Genomic DNA, 15,970 nt, shown 5'->3' with positions numbered 1-15,970 from the left:
GCATGAACAGTATATGCAAAGTTGCTGCGCTGAAAGTTCAAAGTAAGCGGAGATATCATCTTTTAAAAATCAGGAAGTTTAATGCCTACAAAAACGACTCATATGCGACTACAACGAAATACTTCCCGGGTTGCATACGTAACAAACCCATAAATTTGCATCAGCCCCTCCCTCCGGAACATGCCAAAGAGGGGGCAAGGCCATGTTCTGCAGCTTTGTCGAAGAGGAAGAGTTATAGTGGAGAGTTGTAGCCATGCCGTCGAAACGGTGTTATTTTCACCCAGCTGTCAGGTCTTCTGTGTTCGGGCTTCCTACGGACGTTGTAGTTCGTCAACAATGGTTAAAATTTATGTTTGATTATGTTCCTGACAATTACAATCCTAATTTAGCTCTCTGTGCTGCACATTTTACGGAAGACAGCTTCCAGAGTTCAATGCCGGATTCACACAGAAACTGTTACTAAAACATGGAGCAGTTCCAACTTTAAAACCACAGGCAGCAGTTGTTGGGCCACAACCTGTAAGTAAGATTTCATCATTTTAAATGTATTTGCATGTATAATTTCAGACGTAATGTTTTAGTTTTATCAAGGACGTAAACAAATGCCAACGCTGGCTTTAGTAGCCAGTTAGTTAAATGCTATTTCATGTGTCTATGACAAACGCGTACAAACATTTTGGACCCGAATTTGTAATTATTTACTAATTTTGTAAATGTATTTTCCATGTATACTTTATGATGTAATTTTTCGATTTGATCAAGAACGTAAACACAAGCCAACGCTGTTTGGTTTTAGTAGCCAGTTAGTTCGATGCTATTTTGTGTGTATAAGACAAACGTGTACAAACTTCAAAAAATTATATGTAATCACAACAGCAAACTTCCATTCAGACGTTTTGTAAGAGCCGTGCTTGCAGAAGTTCTGCTTGACTCTCTTCATTACCGCTTTCTGGGTCTGATTCTGGCTCAAACTGATACGGCAATATTGACACCATTATTTACATTTGACCGGAGCACATGCGACTGTCGCCCCGTGAAGGTAATGGGCGTGAAGTTTCCTGACAATGTGCAGTATGCAGTTTAGCGAATCACAACACACCGGCCCAACTGACCAATCTGAGCCCGTCGCCTGTTTCTGAGGGAGTGGTTTCAGAGAATCAGGAAGTCAACCGGTCGTTCAAATGACAGAGGAGAAAGCGGCTTACAATAAAGGTGAAATATATAAAAAATAAGGCGTTTTTTAACAAACGAAACACGAAGACATGTTACATTGCACCCCATAAACACAATCAAGCAAAGAAAAAAAGCAGTAAACCACCCCTTTAATAATGACATGTTAAAGCGCCATCAAGGGGATTTGGCTTTAATATCGGAAAGAGGAATATTGCATAACACAGCAGAATGATCAGATAATAAAATTGGTAATATAGAGATGGAGGAATTAGACAAATTTAAAGATGGGCTGAGAAATATGTAGTCTATCCTAGAGAAAGTCCTATGTCTATTAGAAATAAAAAAGTGAATTCCTTAGAATTAGTATTCTGAATTCTCCAAAGATCGATTAAGTTGAGCTCAGTGATAAATGTATTCAGTAATTTAGAAGATGGATTGACTAGAAGATGGAGATTTATCCAAAGCAGGATTTACGACAGCATTAAAATCACCACCCACCACTAATGGACAATAAGTATGCTCAAGTAGTGTTTTGGAAATATTTGTAAAGAATGCACTGTCTGTGTCATTCGGACCGTAAATAGAGACCAATGCTAACCTATTATTATGTATCTTGCAACGGATAAAAACAAATCTACCCTCCTCATCACTTACGGTATGTTCAATTGTTAAATGTAACTTCCTGTTAACAAGGATAAGCACCCCCTTAGTTTTATTAAGAGCGCAAGAGAAGGCTGCCAATTTATAATACTTATTCTGGAAACGTGCCACGTCAGATTGCTTTAAATGTGTCTCTTGTATCAGCGCACAGGAAATCAATTTACGGTGTAAACATTCTAATACATGAGTACGTTTCACAGCAGAATTTAGGCCATTCACATTCAATGATAAAATATTTAGAGTATGCATTGAATATTCATAATCCCAAAATTGTATTCAGTAAATGAAGAAAAGCAAAAGCACTCCCATTCTGTAAATAACATGTAAACACTGGTGTGTATTCTACGTAGATACCAAACCACCTAGATGAAAAATCCTTTTAGAAATTAGGTAAAATAAATAAAGCTCAAGCTCCGCTCTTAGCACTTTAACAGAATTGTTGGTCGCTTGTATGTCCACACGCAGGTCACGCAATGCTGGGGTCAGTACACAGTCTACCGCATCTCTTACTGTCGAGGCCACAACCGAAACCAAAGTACTTTGCTAGCTTGATGCCGTTAGCGATAGCACTGTCGAGATCCTTTCTGGAGATGGTGGAATCTTTTAATTTTTTCTTTATTGGCGATTGCTCAATCTGTCTTTTCCGATCGTCTTTGACTGTTGAAGTACTCATGATGGGTCAAATGCAGAGTGATTCAAATTTACTGACAGGATTATACAATATTTGACAGAGTGAGCAGAGAGAAGGACTACGCGTGCATCGCTGTTGAAGGGTCACGTGATCTCCTGTTTTATTTAAATTTGACATAAAATGGAATATATAAAGACGGACATTATTTCTGTTACATGTTAAACCGTACTTTTATTTTGACAGGTTGCCGTGAAGTTTCTGTGTGTATACAGTATGATATGATGCTAGTTTTCATGAATGGACTCTGCAATCCCGTCCGCACTTTTGTGGAAACCATATGACCCTAGAAATGTAAGAACACTTCAGAACATTTCGGTTTGCACTGTGTGTTGTATTTGAATGAGTTGACGTCACATGGTCTCTCTCTCTTTCCCTCTCTCTTATTTCGGGTACCGAAATTTGGCAAATTTTGGATTGATTTAATGTGAATCGGTCGGTACCCTTAAAAGTAATGAGTTTGGTACCTAACCCTAATTATTATTATTCACTCTTTGTTGAAACAGAACAAATTTTACATGTTTTTGTCAGCATTTCAAGTAGGGGGCATAATTAATTGAAGTAAAACTGAAACCGTGACATGGTTTAGTGCGATTATGAAATCACAAAGGCTGTGATTTATTGAAACAAATATATGCACAAAGTGAAGCGCAGCATTGTGTTCGTTTACACGTGAGCAGCTCATGATCTGCCTGTGTTTTTTAGCATCTCAGAGTGACTCAATTCACAATAAATGATCCACGGGAGCTCCATCTCTACATTTGCGCTGAGTTTAAGTCGCTTTAGCATGCATTTGGGAATGAAACATGCACTTTTCAAAAGAAAAGCTTTCAGGACTCCATGCGGTTTTTCTGAAAATGCAAAAGCTTTTCTGTGCGTTTGTAATACATTTATATTACTTTTCATAAATACTATTTTTTCATTTTACAGTGAAATACTGCAATAATACTATTTTTTACTTTTGTTTACTATTTTCATTTAGTGATAATATTCATAATACAAATTATAAAAAATATTATCTTCTTTATATTATCATATTTATAAATAATTATACAAAAAAAAACAAAAAAAACATGCATTTTTAAAATCACAGTTTTATCAGAAAAATTGCATTTAGATTTTCCCCCAAATCATGCAGCCCTATTTTCAAGGCATATTTTGGCATATTCATGCCTCCTTACCTAATTTTAGTGGTCTAAAATTGGCTAAAAAGAATTCTAATTTAAATGAAATTCCGGTAAAACTGTGACGTTGTTTCATTAATAATGATTATTACGGATGGTGAATGAATTATTTTATTCCCTCACTCTCCCAGACAAAAGGAACAGCAGCAGAAAGGGCTGAAAAAGCTCAAACCAATGTGAATATTGCAGTGTTGAACTGAATCTATATTTGGAGCTAAATGGTGCGAGGTGAACAAAAATGTTATGTTAGGTTATGATGAGGGTTTGTGCTAATGATCCGTGCTGAGGCTGAAAAGTTCTTTATGAAAGCCTACACGTGAGCGACTGGCAGAGGTCACGAGAGACTAAACCACCTGAGACTTCTCAGACTATATATTACCTCTATAATTTCATGCATTTCCTTCTATAATTATTACTACTGTCAAATTTCTTGCCTTTTCCATACCCCGCATTGAAAGTATTCATTATAAAGTGAGAGCAACGCAATTTTCAACCTGCTCTTTTCTAAAGAAAAAAACAAACAAAAGAACAAAACAGTCAGAAGGCTACAATTGCTAGATTTTCACTCATTTAAGCAGTAATTACTTGAATGAGGTGTTTAAAATGACTGCTGGTAAAGCCAGATTTCCAAGGCAAAGAATGCAAGGCTGAAAATGCCAACCACTTCTGGCGGTTCATTAAACTATTCCCACAAAATTACATCAAAATCAGGAAATGTTATTGCCAATTAACAGAATGTTCCACTGCCTTTAAAATTATAATGCAAACAATATAACCATAGTCAGTGAATGGGACTGTCTTTTATACAGAAAGGAGGTGGTTACCATCTACACATTGAATGCATACTGTAATCTATTTTTATGAAGCGTCATGTAGTTCCAGACATTTGATTTTGCCAGAAAACACAATTTCAGTTTGCTGGTGTATTTGTTCAAGCGATTAAAGTGTAGGAAGAGAGGGAAAGTCGTGACACGAGTGAACTCACAGTAAACTAAAGTAAACACCTTCTAGAGTTACAGCATTCAGTAACATGAGCGTTGGGGAATCTGTGTGGTCCGGTCTCATCTCAAACGCTTCAGGTATTTAGCAAAGAAAGGGGGCATGAACTGATCTCACCCCTCCACTTGGTGCCAATTCGTAACATTCTTTTATTTATAAGAATCAATTAATTGGAGGGAAAACGGGCTGCTTGTTAAATCTCAACAGAAAGTGCCTCCCCTGTGGAGTGTCTGATAATGAGACCACACAGAGAGCGTATCCTGCTCCTGACAGACTCTGGATCAGACACACTCCAGCTTCATGCTATGTGCTCCGGCGGATGCATGAGATTTGCATGAGAAACGTATGAGACCGTGTCAGATATCCAGCTACTGAAAATATCTATGACGCTACTGAGAGCTCTTCAGTCAACCTTTGGCAAATATCTGCGACTACAGTAAACAGTTATGGCAAACCTATGACAATAATATAGTGCAACAGCCTCTTTGAAGCCCAATGACATGAACAAACTCACTCTCAAACTACTTACTGTATATGTATATATATATATATATATATATATATATATATATATATATATATATATATATATATACAGTGGGGCAAAAAGTATTTAGTCAGCCACCAATTGTGCAAGTTCTCCCACTTAAAAAGATGAGAGAGGCCTGTAATTTTCATCATATGTATACATCAACTATGAGAGACAAAATGAGAAAAAAAAAAAATCCAGAAAATCACATTGTAGGATTTTTAAAGAATTTATTTGCAGATTATGGTGGAAAATAAGTATTTGGTCAATAACAAAATTTCATCTCAATACTTTGTTATATACCCTTTGTTGGCAATGACAGAGGTCAAACGTTTTCTGTAAGTCTTCACAAGGTTTTCACACACTGTTGCTGGTATTTTGGCCCATTCCTCCATGCAGATCTCCTCTAGAGCAGTAATGTTTTGGGGCTGTCGCTGCGCAACACGGACTCCAAAGATTTTCGATGGGGTTGAGATCTGGAGACTGGCTAGGTCACTCCAGGACCTTGAAATGCTTCTTACGAAGCCACTCCTTCGTTGCCCGGGCGGTGTGTTTGGGATCATTGTCATGCTGAAAGACCCAGCCACGTTTCATCTTCAATGCCCTTGCTGATGGAAGGAGGTTTTCACTCAAAATCTCACGATACATGGCCCCATTCATTCTTTCGTTTACACGGATCAGTCGTCCTGGTCCCTTTGCAGAAAAACAGCCCCAAAGCATGATGTTTCCACCCCCATGCTTCACAGTAGGTATGGTGTTCTTTGGATGCAACTCAGCATTCTTTCTCCTCCAAACATGACAAGTTGAGTTTTTACCAAAAAGTTCTATTTGGTTTCATCTGACCATATGACATTCTCCCAATCCTCTTCTGGATCACCCAAATGCTCTCTAGCAAAGTTCAGACGGGCCGGACATGTACTGGCTTAAGCAGGGGCACACGTCTGGCACTGCAGGATTTGAGTCCCTGGCGGCGCAGTGTGTTACTGATGGTAGCTCTCTGCAGGTCATTCACTAGGTCCCCTTTGACAGCTCTTTGGTCTTGGCCATGGTGGAGTTTGGAGTTGGACTGTTTGAGGTTGTGGACAGGTGTCTTTTATACTGATCACGAGTTCAAACAGATGCTATTAATACAGGTAACGAGTGAAGGACAGAGGAGCCTCTTAAAGAAGAAGTTACAGGTCTGTGAGAGCCAGAAATCTTGCTTGTTTGTAGGTGACCAAATACTTATTTTACCGAGGAATTTACCAATTAATTCTTTAAAAATCATACAATGTGATTTTCTGGGGTTTTTTTTCTCATTTTGTCTCTCGTAGTTGAGGTATACCTATGATGAAAATTACAGGCCTCTCTCATCTTTTTAAGTGGGAGAACTTGCACAATTGGTGGCTGACTAAATACTTTTTTGCCCCACTGTATATATATATATAAAATGGGCCCTATCATATACCCGGCGCAATGCTTATTACACACAGGGACGCGCAGCACCACACAAACATGCCAAATATAAAAAATTACAGTGTGAAAGAATATGATTGTGTAGGCTACATAAATATAAAAATGTCATAAATATCATAATGGATAGTCATTGCGTGTATCAGAATTAGCCTACCTATTTGCTCGCGCATGAGCAGATCCGTTTGCTTTAAAATTTCGCCATTTAAATAGCTAATCCACCATGGCGCGAGCGCAACTCGCTCTTAAAGGGAATGGTAGATGAGACTCTGATTGGTTTATTGCGCGTTATGCCCAAAAACACACCCATTACTCATTAAGAGAATAGGGATCACCCTTTTAGACCACGCGCCGGGAGCACCGGCCGTTTTTCCTATCGTTATACTAGCAAAAGTGGATTCGGAAACGCCCTAAGTGCACCTGCGCCGTGCGCTTTAGACCATGTGCTTAGATCGTTAAAATAAGGCCCAGTATCTTTAAATGAATAGTTTTAGATTTTGCCATCACATTTATTCATGTCATTGATTCGCAAAACTAAAACTGTTAAGCCATCTTGTACCTTTGTCTTTTTGTCTGATTTTCAAATACTTTTTTGCTTCAAATCAAACTCTGTAATGTTATGTTTCTCCTGGTTTGTTTTGGTTCATGGCTTATAAACAGAGACATTAAAGGGGTCATATGATGTTGCTAAAAATAACATTATTTTGTGTATTTGGTGTAATGTGTTGATGTGGTTTAAGGTTCAAAAAACACATTATTTTCCACATACTGTACATTTTTATTAGGGTTGCAACAACGAATCGATTAAATCGATAAAAATCGATTACTAAAAGCGTTGGCAACGAATTTCATAATCGATTTGTTGTGTCGCGCGACGCGGAGATGTTTGATTATTAAAAAAAAAAAAAAACTTTAGTTGAGCTGGAGCGGAGTGAACACACTCGGAGCGGAGTGACCTCTCGCACGGATGGTAGCAGAGTTTGGCGCCTCATAAATTAAAAAAAGTAAAAAAAAAAAAAAAAAACGAGCGGAGGTAGAGGAAAGATACATAGCGGAGGCAGAAAAATCCGTGCGACCCAAGTCATCCAAGGTGTGGGAGCAGGGGCGGCGTTATGTATGGCAGAGTATGGCAGTTGCCATACCCTAGCCCAGTCAGGTGCTGTGAAAAATTATCCAAACTTGAGTCGCTTATAATTCGTTTTATTATTTTAAATCAGAGTTTTAAAAATAGTAAACCAATGATAAGCATTAAAATAACTCGTCAGTAAAACTTCGTAACGCCATTGGATCATCGAGCTCTCAGCGAGACCTCGTAACTTCACCCGCCTCCGTTCAGATTGACGTGCGCGCACAGCCTGGAGAAGATGAGATCTCTGCTTTTTCGCAATGCAAGGGTGAATAAATAATTGGTGTTTGAATAGTACAGCGTTTTCTTTACTCAAACACTATGTCAGTAAAGGATAATGTTTTTGTGTGTTTGAAGAGTGGAGAACAATTAGTTATTTGCTCTCTATATATGTTTTAAATATCCTGTGCATTATGTGCATAAGCGCTTAATTTGAGATTTTGGCCAAGTGTATTAAACAACAAGAAAAACTAAGCGCCCATATAGCTACAATCAAAGTTATATAACCTGTAAAAGTTGATGAAAGCATAATGCACTTGCTGCTTCAGATAACAGTTACAGCCGTTCTAATGACAGACAAAACACTCCATCTCCGTCATTCTCTGGTCAAAAACATTATTAACTCCATTTGAGCTTGATTTTCATATAATGTTAAGTGCAAGTGTCTGATACAATACCAACGCTAACGACGCAGTGTTGTTAAATTATTTAATTTTTGCAGATGTAAAGCATACATGTGTATGTTTTTGTGTTAGTCCATTTTATTTTATTTTATTATTATTATAACAGCTCAGGGATGTTCAAGGAGCAACATGTTTGTGCACTTTCTAAAGATTTTAGTTCTGTTTTTGAATAAAGGGTTGGAAATGAATGCTTTTCCTTTTTTTTTTGTAAATCCGATTCATCGATTAATCGAAATATATATATATATATATATATATATATATATATATATATATATATATATATATATATATATATATATATATATATAATCGACAGATTAATCGATTATTAAAATAATCGTTAGTTGCAGCCCTAATTTTTATTGCTCCTCTATGCCCTGCCTTACTGAAATGCGCCAATTTTTACAAAGCTCATCGTTCTGAGAAGCGAGGTGTGCTCTGATTGGCCAGCTATCCAGTGCGTTGTGATTGGCCGAATACCTCAAGCCTGAGATGGAAATGTTGTGCCCCTTACCGTGTTGTGATGCTGTGTCCCGGCGCAATGACACAAACACAATAAAACACATTACAAACGAGGCATTTGCTGCATCCAGTGTGGACATAATTACTGATTATAATGAGTTATACTGTCTTTTTACGCGTTGTGCCGCTCCGTGTAAACATTACCATGTCTGCATTTGTGATCGGAGAAACGACAAACAACAAGCACTACTCTACACTGCTCACTGCTCGCGTTTGAATAGTCAGTAGCAAATTCTTTAAATATCGAAACGTACTTACAGGCTGTGAGTCAGAAGCACCAGACTGTCCTTGCAAAGTTGGAATTGCGCCACTTTATAGTGTTCACATTGTAGGCTACTCTCTCTCAGGATTAGAAAACAGTCCTCCGTAAAATGCGCTGCACACACTTGAATATTTGGGTTGAACTGTTCTGGAACAGTGTTGTAAATACAACTTAACCACTGATTTCTAGTTGTGTCCTCTTTTGGAAGCCCGAACAAAGTACTTTCGCTTTCACAATGAAACACAGCGTCTCCAGGACATGGCGCCGGCGGCAGCAAGAATACTACAGCGAGAATAATAGTCCCACCCTCTTTCTTTGCGTATACGTTTGGGTGGTGTTATGCAAATCTCCCCATACTGTGACGTAGACATGTGGGGGCGTTTAAATGAGCCGTTTTAGGGGGGCGTGGCAGAGTCTTAACTTTTATAAAGAATATCTCTTTGGGTTTGAGACTTTAATTTTTGCAAATTTACAGATCTTATATATGCACAAACAGCTTGTAACACTCCAAAGACAATGGAAAACATGAAATCGCATCATATGACCCCTTTAAAAATAAAAAAAATTATATATATATTAGTGCTGTCAACCGATTAAAAAATGTAATCGCGTTAATCACAGTCATGGACTGTGATTAATCATGATTAATCGCAGATTTAAAATACTAGGATTTACCTGTAAATCTGTTGAAAAAGAAATGCATGACAAACTAGTTTAAGGAAACAGAACCTTTCACACTTCCGCCAGGTATGAGACATAATCCTTATTATTCTTTTATCATTATTATTTTGTTTTTATTCAGCCATTATCAGCCTTTATACTGTAAATAACACATTTACCAAGCCACATCGCTTCAATCCCAGTATACATTTATCACCAACTATTATCAAAAGTATTTCTAAATAAATACAAAAAAACATTTTCTTGCGACCTTACATGAAGTATTATGACAAAATGCATTATGAAGAAGAATTGGACCTGTTCTGCAGCTGCATTAGAGATAACATAAGCATCATGCTTCATAAGACAATTTATGAGATTAATAGTACACTTTTACTAATCATGCTATAAACATGCTAGTCACTTGCTAATCATGCTAGTGACTTGCTAATCATGCTATAAACATGCTAGCGACATGCTAGTAACTTGCTAATCATGCTAGCAACATGCTAGAAAGCATGCTAATCATGTTAGAAACATGCTATCGACATGCTTGTAACTTGCTAATAATGCTAGCAACATGCTAGTCACTTGCTAATCATACTATCGACATGCTAGTAGCATGCTAAACATGCTAGCGACATGCTAGTCACTTGCTAATCATGCTAGAAACATGCTAGTAACACCCTAGCAACCACCCCGGGTACCACAGCTATCGCATAGCAGCCACCACAGGTTCCCTAGCAACCGCATAGCAACACCTTAGCAACCACCCCGGGTACCCTAGCAACACCCTAACAACCACCCCGGGTACCTTAGCAACCAGGTAGAAACACCTTAGCAACCACCCCAGGTACCCTAGCAACCACATAGCAACACCATAGCAACCACCCCGGGTACCTTAGCAACCACATAGCATTACCCTAGCAACCACCCCGCATAGCAAAACCCTAACAACCACTCCGGGTACCCTAGCAACTGCATAGCAACACCCTAGCAACCACCCCAAGTACCATAGCAACTGCATAGCAACACCTTAGCAACCACATAGTAACACCCTATAAACCACCAGAGTTAGCCTAGCAACCATCATAGCAATCACTCTAAGTACCCTAGCAACCACTCTGAGGTCCTTAGAATCTGTCTATCTATCTATCTATCTATCTATCTATCTATCTATCTATCTAATCTATCTATCTATCTAAAGTCTATCTGTCTTTCTGTCTATCTATCTATCTATCTATCTATCTATCTATCTATAATCTGACTCTATCTATCTATCTATTTATGTATCAAACTTTAAGCTTTTAAAACTACTTTAAACTTCAAACTATTTCAGACTGAAATCCATCAAACTTAAAACGTTTAACATTTTTAAAACTTAAACTTTTTAAACTTCTTAAACTTTTTAAAAACTTTTCAAACTTTTTAAACTTTTCTAACTTTCTGGTCCGGCTTTCTCAAGCCAACTTAAAGTTTGTCTCGACAAACTTTTTTATCTAGTTATCTTGTATAATCTATAGTGGCTGTTGTCATGTTTATTTCTGCTGTGTAAAAGCTTTAACATGTGCTCTGCTGAAACTCACGTTGTTTGTGATGTTACAACCGCCTCTCTGTTCTTAAGTTGCCAGGGATACATTCCAAGTATAATACACATTAGTAAAAGCATCTATTTTAATTTTTATTTGTCTATATACACTGAGCGGCCGCAGTACATTAAAAAAGTAGCCCAAAAAACTGCAGCCCATGGCTCTGTAATTTTTTCCCGCAACTGTATTTTCAAAATAGCCCACTTGTGCCATTACCCTGGCAACACTGGTCCGCTGTACCCTCATCACACAATGATAGATAACCTTCCGTGCTGCGATGACGGGAAGAAGTTGGGGTCAAACCTTATCAAACGATTAATCTGCGGTTAAAAAATATTAACGCGTTAAATTTTTTTGATTAATCGCATGCATTAACGCGTTAACGTTGACACCCATAATATATATATAATATATATAACTCAATAACTTTCTCAAGTCAAATGCAATTACTCATGAAATTTAAAAATAAACCAAAAACTCTCTAAATGCCAGTTAGCCAAATAAATCTCTAAAGATGATTCCCTGATCCTGTGTTCATTAAGATTTTTTAAATATTTTTGTACGAAGTCTCTTTTGCTCACCAAGGCTGCATCTATTTGAACAAAAATACAGTAAAAACACTAATATTGTGAAATAGTATTACAGTTTAAAATTGCTGTTTTCTATGTGAATGTGTGAAAATGTCATTTATTGCTGTGCTCAAAGCTGAATTTTCAGCATAATTACTCCAGTCTTCAGTGTCACATGATCCTCCAGAAATCATTCTAATATGCTGATTTGCTGCTCAAGAAACATTTCTGATTATTATCAGTGTTGAAAACAGTTGTGCTGCACAATGTTTTTGTGGAAAGTGGAAACTGTGATACATTTTATTTTTCAGGATTCACAGATGAATAGAAAGTTCAAAAGAACAGTGTTTATTTGAAATAGAAATAATGATTTGAATTTGTCCTTACTAATTAAAAATAAAAAAAATCCTTTTTTTTTTTTTAAATCTTACTGACCCCAACTGAATGGTTAAATTTAACGGTGAAATGTATAGCTCAGATGCTCCAAATGAAAAGTGTTCATGCTGTAATATTTGAAAACATGACATGGAGGGTCCCACTTTATATTAGGTGGCCTTAACTACTATGTACTTTCATCAAAAAATAAGTAAAATGTACTTATTGTGTTCATATTGCATTGCAAAACACTTTTGCTGCTTTGAGGTGGGATATGGGTAAGGTTAGGGACAGGTTTGGTAGTATGGGTAGGTTTAAGGGTGGGTTAAGGTGAAAGGGATGGGCCAACAGTGGATTTATAAATGTAATAACTGAAATTAATTACAGATGTAATTACATACAGGTATTTTTTTAAATTTTAAGTAGAAGTAAAACATGTATGTACACAATAAATGCATTGTATCAAATCATTAATTTAAATGAAAGTACATAGTAGTTAAGGCCACCTAATATAAAGTAGGACCACATGGAGAAACGTGTAAATCATGACTCACATGCTGTGTGAGGAGGCTGATGTGACTGGAAGTGCTGTACTGACGAGCCGCCTGTTTCTCCACTAGTTTGCGCAGAGCAGATACGATGGCCAGCTGGTTGGACTGAGCCTGGGCCGACAGTGAGTCCGTCTCTTTCAGAAAACCAGCAGAACCAGGTCTGGACTTGCTCAGACTGGGTGTGTGGCTGACTGTGAAACAGTACAGAGATAAACTGGAAATTAGGGCTGGGCGATATATCGATATATTTTTATAAGCAATATGGTATGAAGCAATACCGTCTATATCGATATACAGTAGTTTGATACGAGCGCACAGACTAAACTGCTGCGGAGAAAGTGCATAATACAATTTGTTCTGAACATGTGACAAGCTTTATATGAAGGTCTTTAAAAAACTTGTTTGAGTTTAAAGCGGCTCTGACAGAAATAAGCGCTGTTTAATGTGTTTGAGTTGTGCTGTTTTCCTAAATGCATAACTTATATTTCACAGGTATATTCTCCATCTGTAAATGTTAGAAAGTCATGGAAATATTTCCAATATGCTGTCAGAAGTGCATGAGCTTCTGCTTTGCGATGCTCCGCTAAACTTCACAGACTTAATTTAGAACGAGCGCCAAACAGACAGAGCGCAATGAAATAAGAGCGCAATAACTGACTAAAATATACATTTTGCTGAAATATTTGTAGTTGGACAATAACTGTGACACATGTAGAACTTTAAACCTACAAGTAAGTGTATTTGTATGATAGCACTAATTGAAAAGTGTAATGGGGTAATCAAAATAGCCTTTTTACTCAATTAGTCTGCTTTAAAAGCATTATTTTTGTTTTTAGACTGCAATGTTACAATGTTAGAATGTAATGTGATTTTAACCCTTTTTTGCACATACAGTAATAAATGCCTACATGCTTACATTCACTTTATTTGTTTATTTGTTTAACCCAAATACAAAATACAGAGATATATACCGTATAATCAGCCAAAAAATACCGAGATATGAATTTTTGCTCATAACGCCCAGCCCTACTGGAAATAAAGTATGAGAAACATAATCTTTTGAAATCCTCCACAGGCACACACTGGGTGAAGGGGAAGGTTTTCAGATTACCGTGTTCTGCAGAGGACGGCCGTGCTGATCTCTGGATGGAGAGGTGCTTGGCTCTGGGAACGAAGCTGTTCACACAGGTAGGATGGACCGGGCGAGACGTTTCTTGGGCAGCTGTTGGTACAGTAGACTCGCTGCGTGCAGAGGCCCATTTGACACACACAGACGAGCTGTTGGCCAGTGGATGCGGCGGCGGCTGGACGTAAGGCGGCGGGAGGCAGTGCTGTAAGATGATGTGTTCACACTCCAGAGCAGCAGCGTTTGGCTGATCGCTGCCCGTTTTTGACTGAGTTCTCTTGTTTCTGACAGCAGAAGTTTGAGTCTTGCTTGCTCCATCTTGTGACGCTCTTGATTCAGTCTCTGCAGCAGTCGAAGGATTGGGTAGCACTTCAATAACTGTACAGTCTCCACTTTGGCTTTTCCTTTGGATGTGTCCATTTTGCAGTGAGTTGCATTTGGTTTTATTAGTTGCACTACAGTTTTCTGTGCTTTGGGTTAATTTACTTTGGCCCTGGTTTCCGGTTTGAGCTGCAGTACTGTCTGTGTTTTGGGTCTTGCGGATTGCATTTGCATTGTCTGAACCATCAGAGGCGTCTGTGTTGAAACACACAGCTGCTTCATGAAAGAGAAAGCACATGAGCATGTTATAATTACCAGTCAATTATTACATCCTGAAAGACGAACATCTTTCTGTGTAGGACACAAAGACAAATCTTGCACATTGCCATAGTGAACTCTATCAACAACATTAAATAACATTTACAGAATCAAAATAAACATATTAGTGATCCTGTTAAATAAATAGATGGAAATGATCCTGATCACCCTGTTTGGATATATTTCACAATCATGACTAACTGCACACTGGCTTCTTCTTATTAGATTTTAACATGCATGTTTACAATTACTAGCTTATTATATGAGTATATTAATTATCAGTAATAGTATTTTATTATCAGTAATTAGTATTAATTATTAGTAATATTAATTATCATTTAAGTAATCATAAAAATCTAACACTCACAAAGTTAGTATATGTTTACAGTACTTGACTTGACAACTAAATTATGTTGGTATTAAGGTAAAATTAACTTTGGGCTCTGTTCACTTTCATTTATATTTGATGCTCAGAAAAAAAATTGTAGAAATAATTTTCACATAGAAATGGTTAGTAAATTTCACAAACAATTACAAAGAAGCAGCAAGTAATGGTAAAAAAACCCAGTACTTTCTCGTAAAACATACTCCAGTAATATACATACGCACACACACAAATAGTCCTTCCACAACACATATTTATATACAGTGCTGCTTGAAAGTTTGTGAACCCTTTAGAATTTTCTATATTTCTGCATAAATATGACCCAAAACATCATCAGATTTTCACACAAGTCCTGAAAGTAGACAAAGAGAACCCAATCAAACTAATGAGACAAAAATATATACTTTATCATTTATTTAAATAAAAGTATGTGAATCTTTGCTTTCAGTATCTGCTGTGACCCCCTTTTGCAGCAATAACTGCAGGTAAACATTTCAAATGCTGATCAGTCCTGCACAATAACATGTAGGAGTTTTAGCCCATTCCTTAGTGCAGAACCACTTAAACTCTGTGATGTTGGTGGGTTTCCTATGAACTGCTTGCTTAAGTCCTTCCACAAGTCCTTCTGGACTTTGACTCAGCCATTCCAAAACATTAACTTTGTTCTTCTTTAACCATTCTTTGGTAGAATGACTTGTGCTTGGGGTTGTTGTCTTGCTGCATGATCCACTTTTCTTGAGACTCAGTGACATTTTCCTTTAGAAATTGCTGGTATAATTCAGAATTCATTGTTCC

At 37.5% G+C, this 15,970-nt stretch overlaps 1 protein-coding gene across 6 annotated transcripts in view; it reads right to left on the bottom strand.

Moving 5' to 3' along the window:
• The window catches only part of ttll5 (tubulin tyrosine ligase-like family, member 5), a 135,875-nt gene that overhangs the window by 41,447 nt on the left and 78,458 nt on the right, over window positions 1-15,970 (bottom strand). For 5 of the 6 annotated variants that reach the window (XR_009266805.1, XM_058750027.1, XM_058750026.1 and 2 more), the window contains 2 exons: window positions 14,137-14,748; window positions 13,029-13,216 (listed from right to left, as the gene is read on the bottom strand). Coding sequence is in view for 5 of the 6 variants with exons in the window: in XM_058750027.1 (XP_058606010.1) it covers window positions 13,029-13,216; window positions 14,137-14,748 (800 nt within the window). In the remaining variant the exon portion in view is untranslated. The remainder of the gene's footprint in view (window positions 1-13,028; window positions 13,217-14,136; window positions 14,749-15,970) is intronic. The other variant, XM_058750025.1, reaches the window with a different exon arrangement.

Source organism: Onychostoma macrolepis, chromosome 17 (genome assembly GCF_012432095.1).
Source record: "Onychostoma macrolepis isolate SWU-2019 chromosome 17, ASM1243209v1, whole genome shotgun sequence".
Classification (NCBI taxonomy): Eukaryota; Metazoa; Chordata; class Actinopteri; order Cypriniformes; family Cyprinidae; genus Onychostoma; species Onychostoma macrolepis.
Note: the sequence above shows the minus strand (reverse complement) of the source record. Positions and strands in the feature narration are given on the sequence as shown.